This window comes from Haliotis asinina, chromosome 10 (assembly GCF_037392515.1).
Source record: "Haliotis asinina isolate JCU_RB_2024 chromosome 10, JCU_Hal_asi_v2, whole genome shotgun sequence".
Classification (NCBI taxonomy): domain Eukaryota; kingdom Metazoa; phylum Mollusca; class Gastropoda; order Lepetellida; family Haliotidae; genus Haliotis; species Haliotis asinina.
Window position 1 is genome coordinate 49,003,878 of NC_090289.1, and position 27,926 is coordinate 49,031,803.

The window sequence follows — 27,926 nt, forward strand, 5'->3', positions numbered from 1 at the left end:
TTTTTAATCTATGAAGGTAATGACATAAGACAATTGTGTGCAACCATTTTATTATATTGTATTCAGGTTGTTATTGACTCTTAGTGACTCTTCCCCAAGGTTGACGCTATTGTTATTGCGCTATGCATTCCGCGTGGGTGTGTCATCTGAAAATTAAAATGATTGAACTGATTAGAATCGGTGTTAACGTGATGGCAATGTAGGTTGACTGAAGTGTGATTATATAATTTACCCCCGATTGTCATGTTGCGAGTAGTTTATCATTGTTGGAACTAATCTCGTGTGAGCTTGAGTGTAAGGTTTAAAAAAGTAAAAAATAAAAAAAAACCCAGACAAATGAAAAAAAAATAAAATAAAAAAACTGGGGCTCATTAATGGTTCGATTAAACATCCATGACATAAGATTAAAATTAGATGCTATATCACATACCATAAACTTGCTACATATCAATTATCATAATGATGTATTCGATGTATTCCTCAAATATGACTCTTCCAAAATATCCACTGTGGCAGTCATGTTGAAGCTTCATAGCCATTGGAGAACATTTACAGATACGGTGGCATATTTCAGTCCTACAACTAAGCAGATCGTGGAGAAACAGACGACAATGTATCTGTTACAGAAGGACGGGCGGACAACACAGTCACATAAGTCGATAAAGAACTTCTTAATTTAAGTTATGACTGTACTCGAAGTTCTTGAGTTACAGATCGGTACAATATATGTATACGCATTAAGGATCACGTCAGTACATAACATCGTGACGGACGCAAATCGGCTAAATAGTCAGCAAAGATATCATACCAGATTATGGTTACCAGAATCATGCGGGGTACATAACAATGGACACTTGGATCCGTACACGTTATTTGTATTGCCATGCTAAGATTATCGGAAGTCAGGAGGATGTCACATATATTTCAAACCTTGATATGAACATAGCCTAATTATCAAGCTCTATAAATCCCCGAGGCCACGGAGTGAATGAATACCACAAGCAAACTATTACTGGTCAGAGAATGTATTTTCTGAGCATGGTTCATTCTGATTCAGTTTGCCACAGCTTAGCAAATGGCTCGAACCCCATCGTCTTATATAAGGAATAATTAACGCCCACTCGTGTAACGCGCTCTCTACCCTGCCTCTTTAAGACCGATGCCGACGCTGAAAATAAATCGTCCCTGTTCAGTTAGACAATTCTCACTTCTACCTTGTCTAATGTGATAACCCTAACGTCACCATCGAAATAGAGGGATAGACCCACGTATCCCCGGAATGGCGTCAGCTGTACTCATACTTTCCTCCAATACACCCATACAGATTAACAAGGCGATATTTATTATATTCCGTACTACATTTACTCCAAAAGTGAAATAAGCTCACTTCCAATGTTTGAAAATGATTTGAATTAAAAACTGTTTCCAAGCACTGTCTGTAAAAAAGATATCAAGTGTAGCATTCGGTAATGAAAATCATGTCTGTGACAAAAATGGGATCTGACGTGGAGAAGCCAGTACTTGCAAAAGCAAATATGACAAGATTTTCCGTTGGCATTCTGACTCATATTAACCAACTTTCTAAACTAGCTAGAGGCCGTCATTTGTTTGCATATGGATCCATTCCAATTGGACCCGTGACGATCAGGGTTATAACTGGTCTTCAGCAACCCATGCTTGTCAGTAAGAGGCAACGAACGGGATCGGGTCGTCAGGTTCGCCAACTTGACTGACACATGTCATCCCATCTCAGATGTGTAGATCGGTGCTCATGCTTTTCATCACTGGTTTGTCTGGTGTGGACTAGATTACTTACACCACAATATAGCCGAGTGCGGCGTAAAACTGAAGTCACCCATTACAGCTGTGTTAACATTACCGTAAAAAGCATTCTGAGACTCACCTGGGTTATCCTTGGCAGCAGGTATACTGACCATTAACTGCTGGAGGATCTAGATCGTTACAGGCTGCGCCTAACCTATTACCACCGCATAGACTTGCCACTAAGTCGTTACGGACACATCGCTGTTGACAAGCGGTCCCTGCAATGAAACACCCACGAGTAAACATTTCGTTCTCTGACTGTAGTCATGCCAGTTTACCTCTTACACGAAACACGCTCTACGTCAAATATTTCTCAGACGAAGCACGCGCTATATTAGATACCACTCAGATGAAGCACGCTCTATGTTACATACATCTCAGATGAAGCACACTCTATGTTCGATACATCTCAGATGAAGCACACTCTATGTTCGATACATCTCAGATGAAGCACACTCTATGTTCGATACATCTCAGATGAAGCACGCTCTATGTTAGATACATCTCAGATGAAGCACGCTCTATGTTCAATTCTTCTCAGATGAAGCACGCTCTATGTTCAATTCTTCTCAGATGAAGCACGCTCTGTGTTAGATACATCTCAGATGAAGCACGCTCTATGTTACATACATCTCAGATGAAGCACGCTCTATGTTCGATACATCTCAGATGAAGCACGCTCTGTGTTCGATGCATCTCAGATGAAGCACGCTCTACGTTAGATACATCTCAGATGAAGCACGCTCTACGTTAGATACATCTCAGATGAAGCACACTCTACGTTAGATACATCTCAGATGAAGCACGCTCTATGTTAGATACTTCTCAGATGAAGCACACTCTATGTTAGATACTTCTCAGATGAAGTACGCTCTGTGATATATGCATCTCAGACGAAGCATGTTAGATACTTCTCAGATGAAGCACGCCCTATGTTCGATTCTTCTCAGATGAAGCACACTCTATGTTCGATACTATGTTAGATACTTCTCAGATGAAGCACGCTCTGTGTTAGATACTTCTCAGATGAAGCACGCACTGTCATATATGCATCTCAGACGAAGCATGTTAGATACTTCTCAGATGAAGCACGCTCTATGTGAGATACTTCTCAGATGAAGCACGTTCTATGTTAGATACTTCTCAGATGAAGCACGCTCTATGTTAGATAATTCTCAGATGAAGCACGCTCTATGTTAGATACTTCTCAGATGAAACAAGCTCTATGTTAGATACTTCTCAGATGAAACACGCTCTATGTTAGATACTTCTCAGATGAAGCACGCCCTATGTTCGATTCTTCTCAGATGAAGCACACTCTATGTTCGATACATCTCAGACGAAGCACGCTCTGTGTTAGATATATCTATCTGTCTAAAAATCAGAGTACAATCAAACAAATGTACATGAGAAGAAATGACTGATTTGAATACTCTCACAGACGCAGGATGTACAGTTACCTCAGTAGTGTAGGGAGTGATAGTCCGATATCAGGGTGATAATTTTACGATGTGCTGCCCCTGTGGGAGTAAAACGTATTGTTTGAATGATGGTGGAGAATCATTCGGGGAACTTGCAAAATGTCACGAAATTCGGCCGAACAGTTCAGGTAATATTCACTTTTAGTGAGCTTGGGGTGGGTCGGGCGAAAGATTAAGTATCCAACGTATTACTTGTTATAAAGTAGGGAGGTGACGTATGTCTTAAGGTAAGCAATTGTCGACAGTACGCCCAGTCAAAAGTTCGCGTCGCTGACATACACAATAAAGAACTAAAGAAAAAATGTACGAACCGAAGTGAACGCAGATTATATGGGATATTTTACACTATTAGTAAGTAAGAGATGACCACTGTAACATATATTCTGACTTGTGCATGGTCTGGACCTTAAATTATGCCTGGAAAAGAAAATCGTGTGAAAGCTTGAGCAGACAGTGCGAGGGATTTCGTTGACAGTGTAGCACAGATTTGAGCCGAGATCCCAGATCAGACCAACTTGAAAAAACCCTACAATGAAACCAGCAACAATAGTGAAACAGCCACTGAATACATCACAAAGAAACGACGGAGTGAGGTCATGCATTGTAATATTGATAAAGCGAAAGGTGTCGATCCCCCGGAATTTCCACCAAGAGCAAGCTTTTACAATACGAGAAGTCGATTGAAGATGTACGAAAGGCTATCGCTGATCAAACTGTTCACCTTGATGCCATGGAAGATAGGATCCTAGAGAAAATGAAAGCTATAGCGAGGAAAGACATCGCTGGTACAGAAAATGGCGTAAAGGGTCAGGTGTCGTGAAATCTGAAGTTTGTATGGATGAAAATCTGAGGAAAGAGAACATGGAAATCAAAAGTATAGATAATAGACAGGAGGACTCTGTAAGAAACATTATTATACGTATTAGTTGCCACTCCTTTGGCGAGGCAAAGGATTTTGTACAGACACCGTGAGCGACATCATTAGCGCGGGTCTGAGTCTACAAGATATTAGCGTGGAGAAGGCTGTAGAAGAGACTCTTGAAACCCTATATTCCCTGTGGTTATAGTTGCCACGTGTAAATCTAGTACCGCCAGAGATAGAGTTATGAAGGAAAGGACTGAAAGACAATGACGAGTATAGTAATGTGTACACTGATGCAGACAAACCCCTACTCGAGCGTGTCATGGAGGCGGACATGCGTGTACAGGCTGACACAATAGGCGGTGGAGTTTCACAAGTGAAAGGCACGAGACTACAACGAGCAACATACGAGACAACAGCAACATCATATGGATAGATCACGAGTTAATAGACGAATGGAACACATCAAGGGAGAGACCAATGAAGGCCCCAGATCAGAGAAACACCTGGTGAAAATGTTTACAGTCCGCGTCACGACCGGAACGACGGCTACTGGTCGAGAGTATATCGCCGTGACAAGAGGCAAAGCCAATCGTTGAGGGAGCAACGACAACCGATACAACAGAAACAACCCACGCCGGCAACAATACTTCAAGTGTGGGTCATGCAATGTCAAGGTTGGGCACGAAATGCTCATTCGCTGACGATATTGCTACAAGAAACCAGGGAGACAGTAACAAGCAGATTAGCCGTAGAGAAATGTGTTGTAAACATGCTGATTGTGACGTCATCGGAATAACTTGAACACATCTTTGTGATAATGAAGCTGTACGTGTAAATGGCTACGCATGGTTCGGATATGCGACTAATCTAATACAACTTCATAAAAACGCATTGAGGTAGTCTTTGTTTTCTAGTAGAAATGTCTCTCTTAAATAATTGTGATATCGAAATTAAAGATTAAACATATTAAGGCATACAATGGCTTAGCATTAAATATACACACAAAGGAATTACAAAATATATGATGTGTTTGCTATTTACCCCCTGAGAACCCCTCTGGAATTATTGATGCTGAACACTTTATAACACTTTATTATCACAAGTGTTCTATTGATTTGTGCAATATGAGACTTTAGATAGCTATAGTAATTTCTCGGCAACAAGGCCCAGTGTTTTAGCTAGTGATGCAGGGTGCGCAGGCGTTATTGATGGGGAAGCTCTCTCCTAGCTAGATCACTAGATGTTGTCATAGCAGTGTGTAGTGTGTGATTCAGTCAGCGGGCATGACTTAATAGACGTCTGTGATGACGTAAGAGAGATATTCACGACGCTGTCCACCAAGTGACTTCCTTAAGTCAGAAGACGTTTAACTTTAAACTTTCAGAGGCAATAGAAAATTTAGAGAAATCTAACAGAGATCGGTTTGAAATGAATAATACGTATAGCAGCTATGCTGTGATAATTTATTGCGAGATTGGGGATAAACTTCCTGTTACGAAACTGTAAACATCCCAGCGTAATACTGCTAACAAGAAACGCCGACGTAACAAGCCTTGGTGGATTGGAAATTTAGCTGATAAGTGGAACGTTATGTGCATAGCAGAAAAGTATAGGCACAAAACTAGTAGTGCGGATAAGAAGAGAACCAAATCTTATTTCACTGATGCCAGGAAAGGTTTCGACTGATGTGTCCAACGTCCTAACAGACAGTACAGAAGTACGGTATACCAGGACCTAGAGGAAATGTGTAAAGAGAACCAATCCGAGTTCTGGAAATCTATGGGGAAAATGGAAGTGGATAACGAAAGACTGTTCTTTGGCAGATAGTGTTTGATGATAGAAACGTGATAAAGGATAAGGAGGCCACATACACAACTGGAGAGATGAGTACAATAACCTGTTGAATGGTGACGTCACGGCTGAGGATGATGTCATTCAGAAGCATACGAATGCCAGAGGTGTCACATTTAATAACGCCATACGTCTACGAGAGGCTGAGCTAGCTGTAAAAATCTAAAGATGGAAATGCTCCAGGCATTGATGAGATCCCTAGCCACTTAATTAAGATTGAACCGATGGTCAAATTGAACCCTGACAAGTATGTAAGGTTCTTTGACAACATCGGAGAAGACCAATTGGAAGTCGCATGTAGCGCTGCTAGTCAACGCCAACAATGCAACACGACATGAACGACAGGTGAAAGTCCCTTTTTCCAAATTTTTGGCAAACAGCCACGTTTACCTGTTGACGTTGTATTTGGAATTGGTTGTCCACAAGGTAAACAACCGAAGACCACCTACATCAAAGATCTGCACCAACGACTCGATGACTCCTACAAGTTTGTCACAACTGCAGCACATAAAACCAGGGAGAAACAGAAGAGTCGGTATGACATCAAAGTCAGAAAAGCCATTCTTAATATTGGAGACTGAGTCTTAGTGAAGCAGCTTGCATTTGAAGGAAAGTACAAACTGGCAGACAAGAGGGAAGACGACATCTATGTTGTGATGAACCAGCCGAACCAAGAAATCCCAGTGTACTGTGTACAAAAGGAAGACGGATATGATCGGCAAAGGACGGTTCATCGAAACTTGTTGCCGCCAGTTGGTTCACTAGACATCAACACTGAAATAACTAGGACTGTTCTCGTCCCGAAACCTAGAAAGAAGTACGTGGGGCTTGTACAGAAGGAACAGGAGTCTACCTAACAAGTATCAGACAGTGATTCCGATGATGACCCAGCAGTACTGGTTGTATCAGAGCCTGTGGACCCCACTGATATATCTTCAGTGGTTAATATTCCATCGAATGCTTCCCCACAAGCTGAAGAAGAAGGACCTGACCAATGAAGATGTTGAATTCAAAGATTCCGTTGCTACAGTTGTTCAAGGTGTGAGAGAAGGTGATTCCACTGCTGGTGACAGTTCTCAACTACTAGCTGAGGGCAGAGAAGAGCCAAATTCGGAACAGGAACCAGAACCATACCCGGATCCAGTACCAGAACCTCTACTACCTAGGAGATCCACGAGACAGCGTAAGCCACCAGCCTGGATGGAAAAGGGAGAGTTTTGCATGCGACAGGCACCGGCATTATTAACAGACTGGAAAACCAGAGCACTGTTCCGAAAAAAAACTCTTGCAGAAAGCAGACTCTTCCAGGACCTCCCGGAAGACGCTTACATGGCCATGTTCTTCCTGCTAACTGGTTCTGGTGTATCATAGAATATATGTCGGGACATCATTTTTCGTGGCAGGGGAGAATGTAGCAGTATGTTTGTAAATAGTATATTGTTAGATTTTAAATCACCAATAATAGTAAACTTATGTAATTAAAAGTAAATTGATAGCCTAAATATTTAATAACCTAAGCTACCTTCAGCACTTGCACAAATCTAATAGTTCATAGGCAAGCTTGGATAGTTCAGCCTTGTCATTGCATATAGGCATACAGGTTTGTGTGTATTGTCACTTGGGCAGTCACAGGATTGGCCTGTGATTAGGGTTTTATTGTTCTTTGGGGTGACATGATTGGTTTAGTCATATGGGGGTCACGGTTGCAAACATTTTGCTATCAGTCAGCCTACTTCTCCTGACCGGCAGTGAGCACGTTTCTTCAGCACAAAATCACATAGGGTAAGTTCATTTGTTACTTTACCTAGAGTCTTAGGTTTGGTTATGTATTTTAGCATTGTTATATATATGTAGTATTTTAGCTAGTAGTGTATTATATAGTAAGGTAGTCTTTATTCAACTTACTTGTGTTCATGTATTTAACAAAGGTACACGCCAAGCGTATTTCATCTGATATGTACATATGCATGTATATGTACATGTAAATAGGTAGTCTATGTATCATGTATGTATGTATTCTATTTTTGATATGTATAATGTAATCTGTACATGTTAATGGAAATGTATCACAATCATTATCCTACATGCATATGATATATTTATTTCTGCAGGGCTTTTCAATGTACTGAGGAATTCTACCTGCGTCCCAGAGACGAGATAATATATATATGTATAACTGTATGTGCATGATATGTATATAAAGTGTAATATGTTTTTATCTAAACGAATTTGTAAAGTGACTAGAAATGGACTGTAAATCTGCAACCCCGTTATAATACTGAACGCAAGACTTGTAACCTGGGCTGAAAAGTACGATATTTCAAACGATGTCTAAAATGGATTCCGAAAGGGACGATCTACTATTGATCACGTCACGACTCTAACTACCATCACTGAATACAGGAAACGAAGTCAGTAATCTGTTTTTGCAGCTTTTACAGACTTTCAAAAGGCATACGACAGGATTACCAAAGCACAAATATGGAAGAGGCAACTGACTATAACATCTGACGTTTCTCGCTACACAGGAATGTACAATGCTGTGTGTGAGACAAAGACGGAATTTTTGGATGTCAATCGAGGACTAAACCAAGGATGTATTTTATCACCATTGCTTTTAATCTATACATTAATGAACTTGTAGATACTATGACTGAACTTGGAAGAGGCGTATTTATAGGAAATGATGTTTTCCCCCCATCCTCGCCTATGCCGACGACATTGTCTTAATTGCTGGATCAGAGAATGACCTGAATTTTATGCTGTCTGTACTTTACAACTGGTGCCAAGAAAACAAGATGTCAGTGAACAGGGATAAATCAAAGACAGTCCACTTCAGGGGGCCTTCAATGCCACAGGCCGAAATCACTTTCAACTTCGGGGAGATAGAACTGGACGATTGCTCACAATACCAATACCTGGGAATCATGCTGTCAGAACATTCGAACTAAAACGTAATGGTGAAGTGTGCGGTGAAGTCAGCAAACACAGCCTTGTGTTCCTCGTCGCTAAATTCAAACGCCTTGGAGGGATGCCTTTCAGTGTAAACACGAAGCTCTATGACTCGATGTTTTGGCCGATTCTAGAGTATGGTATGGGATATGGGGAACAAGTGAACATCCTGCAGTCAACGCCCTTCACCATTGAGCAATACGCTTTTTCATGCGCGTAGGGAAATACACCCCAAATCTCAGTGTGAACGGTGATTTAGGTTGGACACCTCCAGTGATGAGTGCGTGGACAGCAGTAACTAGAACATATGTACGGTTCTTCAACATGAGTGAAAGGATGACAAATAAACCTGTTTTCATCTGGGCTAAAACATAAACAGAAAGTGCTGGACTCGACGTGTTAAGGGCTAGCTAGAGGACAAAGGAATGGGTCAGAAAACTGTCTGTGCAATTCTAGAGATCCACTTTTTAACTAGACAGTTACAAGAATATCTCTTAAAAACTATACATCGAACTGGAGTGAGAAACTAAATGCTAATCGTCAACCGGTCTCAGCAAGCTTCGACATTACAGACTGAGAGCTACCTTACAAACCCTCTAAGTTTAGGTGAGAATTAGCGCCACCGAGGATTGAAACATTCAGACCACAGATATTTTATCCACAGACATTGTTTTAATTGTGTCAACATTATAGAAGATGAAATTAATATTTCACTTTATTGTCCTTTTTAATTGTTTATCCTGCTGTAGTAAGACAGAGGGTTTTGAAATTCCTCAACACGAATAGGTTTATGCTTTGGTTAGTAACCCGATCCTGACCTTCTATACAGCCAAGCTAAGCAATATTATTCTTAATGTTCGTCGTGATATCATCTGCAAAACGCCCCCACACGCTCATTCCGCCATAAGTCATCGAGACCCAATATCAGTTTTCGTCAGAGAAAACTACATTTCGCAACTTCCAGACCACTGGAGACGAACACAATTATGTAACAGTGAGGATCGTACCCAGGTAATACCCCCATATGACCATCGGAATATCATCTGAAGCCCATCTGATCCCAGTTTTACGAAAACCTCAGGGTTCCGATGAAAATTCACCTCCTCAGGGTTCCGATGAAAATTCACCTGACATCCTTTATCATTTTGTTATTTTTCCGGTTTTGGGGGGTGAGGGTCTTCTTTTTCTGTGAAATCCGATAGAGATCAATTAACACTCTCCCGACACCAGTGCGACAAATCCCAATAGTGTTCGAATTTGTCGCCAAAGTCGGCAGTCGGTATATAAAACGGGCTGGACCTCCTGACATTACGTAATATTCATGGATCAACTTACTCGCAACGCTGCAGCTTTGGGCTTCCTTTTCATGTGTCAGCAACAAACCATGCGACAAGATGCAATGACGCTTTAGGTACTGTGAAAAAATAACGATGTCGTTATTGGGTTCGACCATGCATGCAAGCTGGCAGACGGCTGTTATATAGCACACCACCAGACTCGTGAATGAACTCAGAATACAACAGCATTCTTCAACCTCTTGAGAGTTACGCTACAGTTTTGTGACTCGCATCAAGACTCACGAAGGGTGATACCAATGCCAGGAGAAACAATGAACCCGTCTCAAGTTAGTATGCACCAAAAGCACCTTCAGGGTTGCTCGAGAAACCATGTACAAGCTAATCTCCGAAGTCTGTCAATCCATAGTGGATGAGTATGTTGATGAAGTGATCCAGTGTCCCACCACTGAACAAGAAAGGCATGCTTCCATATGTGATAGTGGCACTTGGTGACAAGCACATAACACTCACGAAACCGATGAACTCTACAATCTGTACCTGTCTCTACCATTAATTAGAGACGTTTCCTCCCGATGTCGAGGTAAGGTCTAGGCTTAGTTCCTTCATTGGACAATTTCGCCTCATATCGGATCATGCCCAACACGTCAGTCACTGATCCGACAGTCGACAAACACAAAATTGCTTCCTGTGAGTGACCGATGAGTCGTAAATCTATGGAATAGGGGTATTAGGCCTGACGTTTCTCTGCCTCAAACATCTCCGGACTGTGTCGGCGGGTTGTCCGTGCAGTCTCCTTAGCCCGTGCAGGTGATGACAGACAATCTGTCGATTTATCTCAATGTTATAGGCTGTCTTAAACTCCAACGACGGTCGGATGATTTGGACTCGTTCCTGAAGGCGGCATGTTATTCGAACATGAACACAAAACTGAATGTGTTACAGTGTGGCCAACATTCAGTCTTCCTAAACTATTCCCTCTATTCTATTGATAATCGTGACATGTCGCTACTGTCGAACAGTGAATGATTCTTCTTATAGACATCTCGGAATGCACATGCATTGTCATTTTCATGAAATAAACACGAAACCTCCTCTCATCGTTACTTTAGTAACTGCGTTTTGACGACATGTTTTTGTATCACATACAGAACCTGAAACCAAAGTTTCTTGAACATTGGATACGAAACATGTGTAGCTAACATATAAAAAGTTACAATTTCTTTCTTGTTCGGATTGTGACCACAGCGGACATTTTGCCAGAAGTTTTGGTGTATATCAAGAATGGTCTCAGTTGCCCAGGCTCCATTGGTTCATAATTGTTGGAGCCTATCTGTGTACCTTTTCTACTCCCAGATGGCCAGTGGATCACAGAAATATCACTCATAAGGGACCGGATCTCGGACTATCACTCCCTATATTTCTACCTCCGACGTGATGGATTGATGACAGCCAGCAGAACTTACCCGACCAATGTTCAAAAGAATACCTAAGATCAAACACTACGATAACGCACAGAATAAGTGATACTATGTGGAAGTACGCTCTTACTGAACGATGGTGGTGCGATTTCCGGTCCTGTGAGTCCAGATGTCGTTGTAGCAGATGTTGTAGATGTCGTTGTAGCAGATGTTGTAGATGTCGTTGTAGCAGATGTTGTAGATGTCGTCGTTGTTGTAGTAGCCGCTGGAGGGACATTATGCAATGATCTTGTCTATAAATTGAGGCATTTACAAATACACCAATGTATGGGTTCTATTAACGTCTACAGAGCTTCACGTAACCATATATTGTTATGATATATGGATTCGTGTTTATATATATATATAATTTTTGATTGCGTAAATGCTTGTAAATTATAAGTTGTACATCAAATGTAAGTAACAACTGAAGTTCATTCAACATCATCTGCACATGAAACACACTAATGAATACATAAAAACCCAGTTGAAAGCATACAAATAACCACATCATGCTGCAAACGCTAAATATAATATTATAAGTTATCACATCGTGTCGAGGGAAATACGGGGTTTTATCAGTCCCCGTATTTCCCTCGACACGATGTGATAACGCATTTATCTAGTTGAATGTTTTCACTAAATCAAAACAACACGCATCGAATCGACTTGCTATGCTTGTCGTAAGAGGCAACTAACGGGATCGGGTGGTCAGGCTCGCTGACTTGACACATCGGTTCCCAATTGTGCAGATTGATGCTCATGTTGTTGATCACTGGATTGTCTGGTCCAGACTCGATTATTTACAGACCGCCGCCATATAGCTGGAATATTGCCGAGTGCGGCGTAAACCTACTCTCACTCACTCACATGAATCGACTTGCTGCCATGTTGACACCAGCTGATCGTTTGACCTCAATGCACCGCACGTTACTATGCACGCTTTTCTCACTTCTCGTCGTCACCGAGGCGTAACGGGGTGATATGACTTTCGCGACTTTTATACGACTTTCACACTCCCGCTGGCGGATCGTGATGGATGTACATGGTATTTTATCAGTCACGTGAACCAATCAAACGTCGACATTCTTATATGAGGCTAGATAATTAGGTTTTGCTATTCATTTTGCAAAATGGTCATTGTGATGAAAAACGTTTTCAAGCAGGATTATTCCTACATACATTCCCTGCTTTGGTTTGAAAGCTCAACAACCACTATTTTGTAACAAATCAGGAAGCTGCCAGTTTGTGGAGCTCTGGACTGACTGACTGACTGATTGACTTGTAACAACGCACTAATCATTCTGCTCTGCAATGGGATTTGTGCCTTTGAATGAATGAATGAATAAATATATAAATGAACGAAGCACTCAGTTGTAGCAAATTATGAAGACACCAGTTCTGCAGTGAGATCTGTGTTATTGAATGAATGAATGAATGAATGAATGAGTGAGTGAATGAATGAAGTACTCACTTGTAACAAAGCAGGAAGCAGCCCGTTCTGCAATAGGGCACACGATCTGATGTACCCAGGAGGTGATGGAACGACAGTTTTGGGTAAAGAAGGAGGTGATATTTGAACACTGGAAGCCCTGGAGCTTTTTGCTGCACTCATTCGCACCACATCGACACAGATTCCTTACGGTCTGAGGAAAGCCTGTTTTCACTGAACACCAGTTACAGGATGAACAGTTGCCAATGGTGCTGACAGCATCACAGACATTGGTAATATCGTCGGTCGTAAGGACTTGTGAGGCGGATGTGGCAATAGCCCACGTGACCAGGAATGCACATATCATCATCTTCATCGCTGTCCACGTCATATTGGTTCGCTGTAATTACATAACATAAACTTCCATAATAACGAGCACACTTACAACATATTGATGAATATAACAAAGCTTTCTTTTGTCTGGACCATAAGTCGAAAAGCACATAACGAACTAATATTACTAGGAACTAGGTTCAGTTCGATATAATAGTAGATTGGTGTATACGTACATATCATTGACGAATATGGTTTGAAGGAATCTCCAATGCAAGCATCAAAGATCAATGAATTACACTCTTCTAAAACGGAAACGCAAAGCCCAAATATCAATGGAAATTTGGTGTTATTCAAGGACGTGTAGACCAGCGGAAAACAAAGATACATGAATGAAATTTTGTAGAGCAATGCATTTTGCTATATGTTCCACATTTCATGAGAACAGTCATCACAGTCACTACTACTGTCCACCAGGTGGTGTTGAAGTCAGTAGCCACTTCCAGCTGCTACCACTGCCCGACATCTGGGTACAGTACGAATCAGTCCTTGGATGTTTTGTTGTGGAATCCTTCTCCATTTCTCCTGCAGCATGTGGAACAACTGTTGCAGTTAGGAAGAAAACGTTGATGACGTCCTCTGTAGACACGGTCTCTACCATCATGTTGCCTGAGGAGATAACGGGATTCATCGCTAATGTGCGCCTCCAGTTTGCCAGGTTCCATGACAGCACCGTGTTACACCATCTCACTCGCCGACGTCAAGGTAGTCGTGCCAAGGAGGGGGCAATTTTTATACATTTGGCACGTATCCCTACTTCTCGGAGACGGTTCCTGATTGTCTGATCGGACACTCTTAAAATTATAGAATTATAAGCGTACAATCGCGATTCAAAAGTGCAACATTTTGTACTTGGGCTTACTTCCCTCGAAACGAAGCCCACGGGAGACCGAATCCAGTCACAGCGGGTGTGTGCACTCAAGTGTAACGAGTGTTTTGTTGTCAAACAAAATCATATACACTAGAAGCAGTTGTTATCCATAAAGTATCTATACAGAGATATTGGTGTTTGTAAGTACATGTTCCAGTAAAAAATCACGGTGAACTACTGCGTGGCTGCAAACTGTCATTTGTCCAAGTACAAAAGCAGGACTTGAAACTGACAAAAAATTGCACCAGTTTCAGTCAGTTCCAGTCATCCGAGAAAAATGGATGTAGTTTGTTTGCATCCCACAGACATAGAACATGCCATGTGTACAAGTATCACCCCTGTCTAATTACGTAATGAGACAGGACTCGGGTGCACGAGTCATAAATCAATTTATTTTATTTATGGTGTGTAGCCTGATAGGTGTTAAGTTTACATTGCATGTGCTCAGTGATTGAAGCTGTGCATTGCTTATTGTCATTGTTACGAGTGTGTATTTCCTGTATATTTATGTTATGAATTCGGTAATAATTATTATTGGGTCACAATGTTTAGTGTTTTGAACAGTAAATATTATGGGTCACATCTCGTTTTAATATCTGGTCAACACTTTTAGCATTCTGGCATTCCGGAATGTACCTGCTCCTAGTTTTTGATGTTTCACTTCCGGGATACTGTTTCGAGACCATTCTACAGTATTGATGACTTTCGTTTGTGCCCGGAAATGACTTAGTTTATATATAAATAGGCTGGTTGCCGTGTGGAGGGTGACACTCATTTACATCTCTGCCACGCTTGATAAATCAAATCCTGTCAACGCCCGAATCTACATTATCTGCTGTCGCACCGATTTTGCCATAGCTGTTCCCTCTCACATCAAGACTTTGGTGAGTTTGCTATATTGTATTTTTGTGACCCACTGACTTAGATTTTGTCTCTCTTGAATTGTACCTGAAATCTGCATTGTTATTTTGACTTGTGACTCTGTATATCTTGCTCTCATCGTATAACAATATAGAATTTTAACGTTTACAACTTGTCTTTGTTCTGTTTTGCTGGTTTACAAGGGGATTTCTTAAATAATTTGTGACGGTAAATTCTTAACCGTAACAACATTAGCTAACAGGCAGGCAGACATATAGGTGTCAATAAACCAAACATTGAGGTTTCACTGGGATAGAGGCTGCTTACCACAATCAACGAGTAGATTATTAACAGGACACATTGTTTTGGATAACAACTTCTTTATTGCGTGACTGCGACGTTTCGATACAGATTCTTGACAACGGTACAAGAATCCGTATTGACAACGGTACAAGAATCTGTATCGAAACGTCGCAATCACGCAATAAAGAAGTTGTTATCCATAACAATGTGCCCTATTTGTACACTTTAACTTCTAAAATGCCACTCAAGAGTAGATTATTTACTTGTTTGTACACAACCAAGATTAGACTACTACTCACGACCTCATACTCCGGGCATGCATACTGTTTCAAGCTCTGCGAACCTATTTCACTGTGCATGCGTTATGGGCGCATGGGAGCACAGCTGTTGAAACCAGTTTTCCCCCCAGCGCTGGGGGAAATTTAGTGAATCGTTTGAACTTCAATTTCGCGGGCTTTTTTTCATCGCGTTTTTCTCAACTTTATAGGTTGAATCGGCATTTGTGATGATTTGTTTCGGTAAGTGTATCGCGAAAGGTATCCGAATCTGCAAAGTTGTTTTACGTTGCATGTGACCTTTAAGTAACTGTGTACTGTAGCCGTGCTGTCTGAGGTACCGCAATTTGATATCCTGAGACAAAAATGACTGCATGTGGTATTGGTTCACGGACTCGCACGTGTTGATTCTTGACTGACCAACCATACCTGTGTTTTCGTAATATTCACAAGAATGTCAGAAACTGTTAAAAGTTGTATCGCTTTCCTTAACCCGAGATACCTATGACACTCTGATTCACAAAGCGTTAAACCTAACTAACTCACTCTCAAGAACAGCACATCCGCATCCTTCCAACCAGATGGGTTTCAGTGTGCGCAGTTATGTTAAAATTTAAACAAAGACAAAGGACAAGGTATGATAGAGGCCCTTATTAACCCACAACATGTCATGATTATCAAAATTTTACAACACGATAATTTTAGCATAAAAGGAGCTAAATTAATTGTTGAAGTTACCTCCAATTGCATTTTCATGTTTTTAGTGTTGTTAGTGTTCCTCTTTGAAGACCTCAAAGTTAACATATTTTACAATATCTTCTAGAAACCTACATTTCCTGATTTTCAGAGTGATAGATAAGTGTGAGCAAAAGCGAGACCCATCCCAATTTTTTCACCACATATGAAGAGAGTAAATTAGAATGCACATCTAAAAAACTGTGGTGGGTCACGCTTTTGCTCACATCAAAATCTTAAAAAAGTACATTTTTTCGGTTTATGAAATTGCCCCCTATGAAATTGCCCCCTATGAAATTGCCCCAAGTAATCATTGACACATACTAACATCTTTAAAAACAATCCATCACATTTACACATCTGTGCTATAATACATTATATTTTGAATGGTTTTGTGCACTATAATATACATATCAAACATCGTTATTAAAATTTTCAATATCATAAGGCACTCACAAGGTTGATTTATGAGAGGTAAACATTGGTGTTTGGTTGTTGGTCTCTGCTAGAAAAGTAAGAGAAATGTCTGAAGATTTTTCAAAATATGATCAAGCAGCACTGTAAAGGTGAGAATCTTTGTTATCATGTAAGAATTTGATCATAGTTTTTCTATCATCTGTGTATCAAACACCTTTGAGTCACCTGTCACTGGCAAAATAACACTGTCATTCAACAGGATTGCCATATATAAACATATGCATTTTCCAAGAACTTATGTACCTTGATGTTTCCAATAACAGGTGCAACAGATTTGATTTCATTTCACCAAAATGACTACACGTAACTGTATGTAAAGGATTTGTTTAGCTAGAATACGAACATTGTATCAAGGTCTAGCAGATGATGAATACAAGAAGACGTCAAGTCATACATAGTTGTAAAGTGTAATATATAAGCTTAAATTCAAAGTGGGAGGCAAAGGATTATGTAGCCTAATGGTTGCAGTAGTGGACTGTTGTTGTTTTTTTGTTATCAGACATGCAGGTTCAAGTCCATGTTACTTTTTTTCCCCTGTTTTTTCAAAGTTTGTTTATCAAGTCTACAATGTTTAACTAAACTGTTTCACATCAAATCCAAATATTGCAATTTTTTCTTAAGTTTGGTAATCTATGTTACAACACTGGTGAAACAAGCTTTAATTAATATCATGTAAACCTTTTCTTTAGACACTGACCATTCACCTTTTCAAGTCGGTCTAGTTTGTTCCCAATATTTTAAATTCAGATTTTATACATTTTGATCTACTTTAGGCTTATACACTTTTGAATACTGCTGTTCTTGAGAGTGAATTAGATACTGAGATTGATGACTGTGTGAATGAAGAGTAATAGTGGATGTTTTATATCCTTAAAGTGGATAAGTTATGAATAATTACTCTGTGAAGCATTTTGAATACAGACTTAAACATGCACATGGTGTTAATATGAACCTGCGCTGAGGTCAAGACCTGTGATTTTTAGTGCAACATGGTTGGCTATTGTAATAACATATGATGATTGAGACGGTAACTGTATATTTGCTAAAACTGGTTGTAAATGCTGACTTGCAACACTTACTAGTTAGAACGAAGCTGTGCCCAAAATGAAGCTTCACCCAAAACAGGCCCCTGTGAATCTTAGTGCAACATGATTGTCATCATGCTTACATGTTGTACAATGGACCCATGGATTACATTTGCAGAGAATGCTGTGAATAATGACTGAGTTTTGGGGACACAATTGGCAAGTAATTGAATTAACAATATTTTGCAACCCTAATTGTGCCCCTTGAGGTTAAAACATTATGACATTGACATGTTTTTCAGCATGACTACCTGTCGCAAAACTGCTGTAATTTGTGTTTAAATAAAATAACAGTTGTAAATAAGCCATTATGGCACATTGATATTTCAGACTTCTTGTTATTTTTCATGGGAACTGATAAAACCCATTTTGGGCCCCTCTGCCGTAAAATTACACCTCAGAACATTAAAAATATAGCATTTTTACGCAAAGCTAACTTGTCTCTAAACAAATAGCATGTTTTCAGCCAATTCTGTTAGTGGGCCAAAAACACGGATCTGGGTCAACTTGCCATCGGGCATGAGAAAATACAGTATGCATGGCAGGTCTAGCGAAACACTATACGTAAGTGTTAGAGCTAGGTACATGTTCTGTGCAAATTTCATATCACATATAACCAACCATGTTATCATTCAAACCAACCATGCACGGCTGTAGCGTTAATCGGTGAGTATAGTAGTATAATTATAGAGAGGAATATTACAAAGCAAAGGAGAAATTGAATAATGCATTTCAAATCACCTTGCTGAGGAGTACTAGAAAGAGCACTATTTCTAGAAAAAAGTCCTTAACATGAGCATACTGGCATTGTAGAAGGATCAAACACATGTGCTTGTCCAATTCATGAAATTTTCTGTTCCCATACCCTGTGTAAGTCGATATGATAATGAACTATGAACATCTGATAATGAACTACAAACATCGGATAATGAACTATGCAGTAGATCTATGTTGTGATTCTATTAAAATACGTTGACACATATCAAATACCGACTGTGAACGGGTTCCAGGAGGTAAACAGAAGCGTCTAAAAGAACGGTTTTTGCCACATATTTTCAGTACTCTCAGAAAATAGGTTTTTTTCTTCGTTATTTGCCCATCTCCACACACAAATACAGATGGAAAGCATTAATTGTGATAATAAATACACAGTAGACACACCTGAGCATTAGTATAATTTGTGATGTTAAATATACAGTCATACACATTTGAGCTTTAGCATAATTGTGCATGTGATGACACCCATACAGACACATTTGAGCTTCAGCAGATTTGTGATGTAATATATACAGACACATTTGTGATTAGCATATAGTTATATATACGTTTGTTATAGAATTATATAGTTACGGAGACATTCAAAACTGAGCTGGAAGAAGGCAAAGGTGAGAGAAGATGCACAATGTTGCCCTTGAAGAAGGCTGTTGGGAACACAATAGAAAATATGCTTCCCGGGTTCTGTTCCCGTTGTTGATGAACACCTCTTATTGAGGGATGGTTTAGACAGGAATAAATCATGTTCCTCTTGGAGAGTCTAGAAGGACACTGTATTGAATGGAGATGAATCATGCTCCCGTTATCGAAGGACAATGTCTCTGTTGAACAGAGGCAATTCATATCTTCATCCAAGTAGGTCACTGAATTGGACGAAGAAAAAAGAACATGTTCCACAAAGGGCACTGTCTGTATTTGGTGGGAACAAAACCATGTCCCTCTTGTTTAAATAAACTCTCGGTATTAGACGAAGATGAACCATGTCTTCTTCACTGAAGGCCACGGTTTGTAAATGACAATGATCTGTGATGCTAATTCTAGATGTAGGATACAGCGTCGATCTTATTAATAACATTACTATGAATACTTTAAAGATCGTACGAAGAGTCAATGATAGAATACTAAACTAGAGCAAGCAGTCGGGTAGGAACAAAAACAAACTAAACAACAAATGCATAGCAGAAAAATAATACATATTATGAAGCAAAGGATTAACTTGACTCATTTTGTGTTGCTGAAATAAATAGCTTCAGACTGATGTTGGTGGTTTTGTATGCTTCAATCACACACAATTAACAGCTTGGGTTGTGATCATGTTTATTAATCTAATATCGTTCGCTGACACCCGAGGCAGGTTAACATTTTGTTAAGCACGACTCTTTCCTTTGTTGATGTGAAAGTGCATTACGGAAATATAAGACAGAAGGCCCACCCGTCTCAGTACAAATGACATAAGTTAAGTAGGCCAATTATCACTAATCGTTAATTAATTTACTATATATTTGCAATGACTCAATAGCCATGTTAGCATTTGTTTTGATGTTGTGAGATTTTAGCTTTTAAGGCAGTAAAGATGTATTGTAGTATACAAGATATACCGAAGATTTCGTATTTTAGTCGCGCTTGGATGAACACCTCCAGGTGTATACAGTTCGCAAATATTTGATATCATAAATATTTTGTAATTACATGACTGTACATACGCGCCACATAAATAACCTTCTTTCCACTTTGTGGGTCTGTTAGATATATGGATTATATCAGGACATTTATTTTCTTGCTGGAGGTTACCCGTCTGACAAGTTCCATCAAGGGTAAATGAAAGTATATCGAGTTTTATATGTAACTAAAATTTGAATGGAGTTTGATTATGCCTGTTAAACCGCCTCTCAATCCTGCACCATTTTGTAAAAGTAATTCGTGGCTGGGTAACTTTGGGTAAAAGGGAAAAAGTTCGATGGACACAAATCTACGACATGTATTTATTAATTTACATTCCTTATCATATCTGAAATATTCTCAGGAAATATATAATGGAACACACATGAAAGAGCGATTGCTCCTAAATTCTCTTCCAGGTTTCTCCAGTAGGTATGCATTGCCCTGTGGGCGCAATTCTGGAAATAAATAAAGAAAAACTCGTACTGTCATGTTAACGTTACCTTATTTGTTTCCATCAGTCTACTTTCACTTTGTTCCGATTAATAGTAAACATATCGATTTGCAATGCATAGCTGATAATGTTCGAAGCATTCATCGGTATCTTGCTATTATTCGACTCTTTAGTTTCAAAAGTATTAAAATTCTAAAAGAAATTATCTTTTTAAAAAAGATCCATTTAGAAATATTCGCTTACGTTTATTCATGTTGTTTCAGTTAACAAAAATTAAAGGTATCGACAAATTAACTGAGATGTATGGTTTCTTTGCTCTTCAGTTATGTCTGATCATGCTGTCTCAAAATACAGAAATAGAAATTTCTACACTTTAATGCAGCCTAACCCACAGGACATACGCCAGATCAGGAACACCATGACCTCGACTGAAACATCCGCGACGTTCTAATGCTATCGGTTTACAACCGATCCGGTCAGCATAAATGACTCAGCCGTACAAATAGTTGAATCGTTGATGATACTGTGACAATAATTATAAAATAAACATTGTCATGAAATCCATACGATAATAGGAATAAACAGGTCATCACAACACACACATAGTCATGTCATTGTATTTCATAACGTGGTGGGTTTTAAGAAAATACTATACAACTACAGAACTATACAACTCGACGTCTTTAAGGCATATTTGTAGATAATCCAGTGAATAAACAGACTAGTTTAAGAACAGTCTATAAGTGAGTGAAAGAGTAAAGAGTGAAAGTTTAAAATCCATACCAGTGTTGTTTTCCATCCCAGGGACTAAAATAGGTAAAATGTTAAATGACTCATGTAAGTATGATCGCAGTGAAATAAAATATTACAATTACAATAATTATAAGGTTTATATTTTCAATTAATTTCCATGCTGATTGGTATCTTACGCCCGACAACGTTACCACAAAATACCCTCCACCTTTGGTAACCTACTAGCAAGATATACACAATTACTGCGTAATTAGAGCAACGGATTAACATGCTTGGCCTAGTCCCGAGATACCTGTTTCTAGTTGCCTTGTTATTTGTCAGACAGGAAACATGTACTTTGAAATGCAAAACTTTTCACATTTTAAACGTGTTTTTGTCATATTTATCGCTTGTCATTTTACTATTAAAGAGACTCGTCAAGTCTAGGCTCTGACGTCACGTAGAGATAGGTGTAGACTAGCAGACGCTGTTTCGGGAACACGATTCATCCTTGTTGCATACTTATCCCACGAATGACTTAACAACCAATTTCCCCAGAAATAGGATGGCTGACAAAAACAGGAAAGCATCTGGCTCGTCAACATCTGATTACAGCTGTTGTGTTCCTCTATGTCTGTACATATTAATGTTGCCATGACATGACATGCAGAAATTCGGATGCTTGGTCATCTATGACCAACGCCCTAACCGTCTCAAGTGGACACAATGTTAAACTATAGCATGATTTAATGTGTGTGTAGCCATAGTACTTGGATATCATGGTATACAAAACAAGTGTACAGGTTAGACTGGTGTGTCGCGACCTGTCTCAAATAGACAAGAGTGAACACAGCCACGGCACATATTTGTATAATGGACACCTACCATTGGGTTGGGGTTGCACGTAGACTGGCTTCATGAAACTGCAGTATATTGATCCTGTTCACAAAGGCCTGGTAGGATGAATGGTAGTAATCTGATAGCCAGACAGCTTCAACTGTCAGTTGGATGTATATAGTTGTTTGTGTCGAATATACTTGCATTGCACGGTTGGTTGCCCAACTGGTATCCCTGTGAACTTGCCTCTACGCGCCGACTAAATCTTAAAGCTCACAGCGACTACCACAGTCCACAGGATATAACATTTTAGTGTTACACACAGACACACAAATATAGATACTGTTCACACACAAATGCCTCCACCCCTCCTCCATATACAATTTATATATTGATATACACAACAATTACTGGAAGATTCATAAAAGTAACTATATGTCCCCAAATTAAGTGCAATATATGTATATATTCGTTATTCCCCGGTTTACCAGAGGTAACACTAAGTGTGTGTATGTATATATTATAATTACAATGATTATAAGGTTTATAATTTCAATTAATTTCCATGCTGATTGGAATCTTACGCCCGACAACATTACCACAAAATTATACACACACACACACACACACACACACACACACACACACACACACACACACACACAAACACACACACACACACACACACACACACACACACACACACTTAGTGTTACCTCTGGTAAACCGGGGAAAAACGAATATGGGGGAACAGAAGGAACTCTTTCCCAAACCTACAGACATGTATAAAGAGACGAAGTTCAGCACTATATGGTTGTGTACCCGAGTTACAGTGTATGACATGTATACGCGTGTATACAGTATACAAATTGTGATTACAGTCAGCTGTATAGTTTGTTTACAAGCACGTTTGGTGATTCATTGAAAGCAACAGGTGCACTGTACAGTAAACAAAGACCTACCTCCTACCTCCCTGCTCTGTCGTAAATGTTTCTTCTAAACCCTGTTATGTAATAACAGAATGTTATAACGTAAGTTGAACTCGACGATATTAGGTCACTAGACACATTTCCGCCCCACTTTACACGAGAAGCTCGTCATGAAAATTCAGCTGACTGCTCACCGGTGTTTCGGTTCAAACTTCATCAATGTATGGACATACTAGATAAACATCTCTTTGCTTGAGTGGTTGTGGTCTTCTGACTACACTGACAATTGAGTTCATGTAGTGCAGCAAGCCCCCTGAAAACACTACATAACAATTAACAGGAGTGAGTTTGTAGCGTGAGGGCACGTCGCATGCATCATTATTTCTGGTAGTTTGGGATTAGAGATTGCAATGTCCAAAATTACTCGGGCTAACATACAAGTGGAAAACGTTAGACAAATCAGGGACTTTCTGGATATTCTGTTTATACTTGACTTTCCGCTGCATGTGTTTCTGATGGTTGCCATTGATAAGACATGATACAGTGACCTTTCTGCGAAAACTAGCGTCATCACGAATCGATAATGAATCAAACATATGTTGCTGTCGACATCGTACTGTCTGCACTTTAGCAGAGAAGTCTTATGATTACAGTATAAGTTATGGCCCCTATCTAGCTTACCTGTCTATCTGCCTCTGCATGTGTGTGCGCTTGTGTTTGTGCGTGTGCGTGTGCGTGTGCGTGTGCGTGTGCGTGTGCGCGCAGATTGCATGAAAGTAGGCCATAGGTCAGTATTCATACCAACAACTGGTGTATAAATCATCCCAGTCATTTCATGAATACAGAACAGTGCTACACATGCAATCTGCTTCTATGCGACAAATGCACATTGTCTATTTCTATATCTGGCTCCGTTTTTCTGACATTTTGTAGTAGACGGTGGACCCTAAGTCTCATTACCTGACAGCAGATTCGACGTATGTTGTAACCGGGAAGGGTTATTGCCAGCTATTCATTTGTACAGTACAGACATACTGCTTAGAACATATACAGTGTGTCGGTTTCCACAGGTTTGATAAGTTAGTGTTAATGAATGTGGTGTCGTTCTAATATATCATTCAGTTGAAGCATATGTTATCAATATGTCGTAGTGCCTGTATGAGTGTATTTAATGTAAGTGTAAGAAATGGCATTTGTAAAAAATATTTTTATGGTCATAGGGCATCTGTTTAATTTGATGCTGGTTTTATGACGATACGTCTTGATAATGTTTCATTGTTCTCCACTACTAAACTCGTTAATTTCACCAAATGGAAAACGTTTAAGACTAACATACCTTTGGTCTTTACTACTTCAGCGAGCCGGCACGTGGTGATAGAGCCGAAACAGCTAACAGCTTTAAAACATTACCAGCCACTTGCATTCTACAATACACATTGCTTGATAAGAAGTTCCAGTGTCTCCACTACCACCACCACAACAACTAACATCACCACCGCCGTCGATTATCATAACATTTTGTGTCAGACATATACTTTATGAGGCATACATAGTGTACTCTGACACATATACACGTACCATAATGCTCGCATTGATGTGTATGGTAAATAGAATGTATTGTGTTAGACATATCCATAAGGAAGCATTGATTGTGTGTACTGACACACACGATCACTATCATGCTTATTCTGACGAAAATAATCGTTAATAACATGTATAAAAATGTTAGTAACTGTTCCTGTGTACTGAATAGGGACTGAACAAATATTTTGAACTTGCAACACCTATTTCAATGTACCACTGTTACCGATTCATAACGGACGCACTCACACAAATCTCAAAGCCACGGAAGAATAAAACCCCGTAAAATCTGTTTATAAACACATCGACATTACTGACGCGCCGAAACGCAACAAATGGACGTGAGCGGTATAAAGAAGGCCGGGTATGTTCCTTACTTGAGGGGGCTAAGGGAAATGTTATTGATATCACTGTCGTCACTCACAATGTCGTTGGTGCTGTTGTTGATGTTTGCTCTAACAGGTAAGTGGATAGTTAGAGTGTATGCATTTATTACGTGCCGTTTAAGTTACACAATAATAAGAAAACTGCAGATATAAAGAAAAGTGCACAATACCTGTTGATCTACCGAATCTGGTTGCAATGATATGCACTAAACTGAATTCCCATACATGAATACGTCGTGCCTTTAGAATAAAAAGAGGTAACTCAATATCTGTTCTAAGCCGGATCTTTAGTGGTAATACTACATTACATCCTGGGGTGCATTAGCTAGCAAATATGTCCCTCCTAAATCCTTTGACTGATTTTTTCAAACAGCGATTAAACCCTGGACTATTTCAGTCTCGTCAACCATGTCCTGCTTTGTCGAGAGCATGCATCTGCTTTCTTCACCTTACACATTGACGTATGTGTCATAGCACAATATTAACGTATCTTAAATGCCTGAGGCATTTTGAGGTGGTATATTCACGGAGTTTCTAATGTACGTTGGATCTTTGTTCACAAGGTGTAAAGACCCGGTAGAAACATGCTGACAAACCCAGAAAAGCCCTCAGTTCCTCAACAATCCTCATCCTTGCCGACCTCCTGAGCTGGGTGCGGCACGTTGTATACTATTCATATTATATAAAGGGCACAGGAGTTATACAGAGGACACTATGAGCTGCGGATCCTACGTGAGGGGGACAAAGGTAGACATACACACGCCTAGAAAGCTTTCACCGGGTGAAAGATATATATTATGTTGATATATATTGGAATGTTCATAGAAACTGGGTTTTCTATACCAACTGAGAACCATGCTTTCAAAAACATGTATAGGCATACATACAGTCAGGAGACTTTCATGTGCAAAGATACTTTACCAGATACATACATGTACGCATATAAATCGGCCTGTCAATCAGTATGTCTAGTGTAATTGTATAAACAGGTCATTGATTTTGTCTGTATGATATATTTAGCATGTCTACTGTACTATTTATGTGGCATGTAGAAATACATCAATCTAGAATTTCCATGTTTCGCCTTGTGCAGAATGGTTGTTTTTCAAGCTCGTATACACAATGACGTTCCAGCGATATGACAGTTTTTAACAGATATCAGACATATTATATTCCCATTCCTTAGAAACTCAACTGGACAAGGGCATTCTTTCTTAACTTCATGCGGTGGTAGTTAAAACATTATTTAATGGCGTTAAAATCTGATGTTTGATGTATGATTACATTTTAAAATTGAAATCACTCGGATCCATTATTAAATGTCAACTTCGTGGACGCTGAAGCACACAGAAGCATGCTCATGAAGTAGGACACTTAATTAAAAGTAAAAAAAAATGTGCATGTCTTTGAAAAATTGTGAATGATATTTCATAAAAAGAATTTTGTTCATGAGTACAAGTTTAGTGATCGGAACGTATTGTATGGTCCGTACAAAAACGCAGATTAACTATTGCTGTGAGCAAAATCTCCTCTCCTTATAATCAAATCATTTTACTAATGAATATACACTGTTACTGTCTTGGGAAAATGTTACGTCTAGTCAAACGGTCAAAATTTGCAGTGTACAACGCCTGTCCTCTCTAACATAACACTCAATTTGAACCTGCCACTTCAAGCGCAGTTATCGCTGTAGTTACGCCCTCGTTAACTGCGAGTCTATTGTTATTATTCTCCCACAAATGTGACCAAACGTATACTATCCTCCAAATGAGACCACCTGTATACCATACTGCAAATGAGACATGCATGGCATGCTACAAATGTGACCACATATATACCATCCTTCAAGTAGGACCACATATATGCAGTCCTGCATATATGGCCCCGTATACAAGGTATACATACACACACACACACACACACACACACATATATATATATATATATATATACACACACACACATACACAGATATATATATATATATATATATATATATATATATATATATATATATATATATATATATATATATATATATATATATATATATATATATATACACATACACATACACATACACAGATATATATATATATATTACTTGTGTTATTTGTAATGGTAACTTCATGTTCAATTCATAACAGATTCCTGTATCTACGAATGTACTTATTTGGTTACGATACCAACATTTCAAAATACTTACATCTACAATGCAACTGCGCCAATTGCTTGAATGTGTTCAATTGTACCTTTATAACGGACCTTGACATACAGTTAGACAGCTAACGCATGTTATATGTTGCACCATATGTTGTCATCAGCATGAGGCGTTTCTTAAATCCATATCATATACAAGGTCGCACAGCGTCATGCTCATCCACGTCTGTGTATTGGAGGACAGACATTGCCTA

The 27,926-nt window shown here is 39.4% G+C and overlaps 2 protein-coding genes across 6 annotated transcripts in view; one reads left to right on the top strand and one right to left on the bottom strand.

Annotated features, from left to right (window-relative positions):
* Positions 1-33: 33 nt before the first annotated feature.
* Positions 34-27,834, bottom strand: LOC137297721 (CUB domain-containing protein-like). 4 transcript variants are annotated; one of them, XM_067829655.1, is made up of 5 exons: positions 27,719-27,834; positions 13,203-13,560; positions 11,820-11,954; positions 1,904-2,042; positions 34-146 (listed from the first exon to the last, which is right to left on the bottom strand). In XM_067829655.1, the coding sequence occupies exons 2-4, from the start codon at positions 13,549-13,551 to the stop codon at positions 1,909-1,911; spliced, it is 618 nt and encodes a 205-aa protein (XP_067685756.1). In that variant the 5' UTR covers positions 13,552-13,560; positions 27,719-27,834; the 3' UTR covers positions 34-146; positions 1,904-1,908. The 4 variants fall into 4 exon arrangements, with proteins under 4 accessions (XP_067685756.1, XP_067685758.1, XP_067685757.1 ...); XM_067829657.1 differs by lacking the exon at positions 27,719-27,834 and adding an exon at positions 25,683-25,710; XM_067829656.1 differs by lacking the exon at positions 27,719-27,834 and adding an exon at positions 23,579-23,809.
* LOC137297720 (uncharacterized) overlaps positions 25,457-27,926 on the top strand; it is a 32,940-nt gene continuing 30,470 nt past the window's right edge. Inside the window, exon 1 of one of the 2 annotated variants that reach the window (XM_067829653.1) lies at positions 25,457-25,588. In XM_067829653.1, the coding sequence (XP_067685754.1) occupies positions 25,462-25,588 (127 nt within the window). In that variant the 5' untranslated portion in view covers positions 25,457-25,461. The remainder of the gene's footprint in view (positions 25,589-27,926) is intronic. The other variant, XM_067829652.1, reaches the window with a different exon arrangement.

What these genes read in the sequence shown, in the direction of transcription:
- LOC137297721 (XM_067829654.1), bottom strand. An exon ending in TGCTTCCTGCTTTGTTACAA is followed by an intron (nt 11,955 to 13,202) that starts GTGAGTACTTCA and finishes ATGTCCCTCCAG; the next exon opens with CGGCTACTACAACAACGACG. An exon ending in AATCGCACCACCATCGTTCA is followed by an intron (nt 2,043 to 11,819) that starts GTAAGAGCGTAC and finishes GTTTCATTGCAG; the next exon opens with GGACCGCTTGTCAACAGCGA.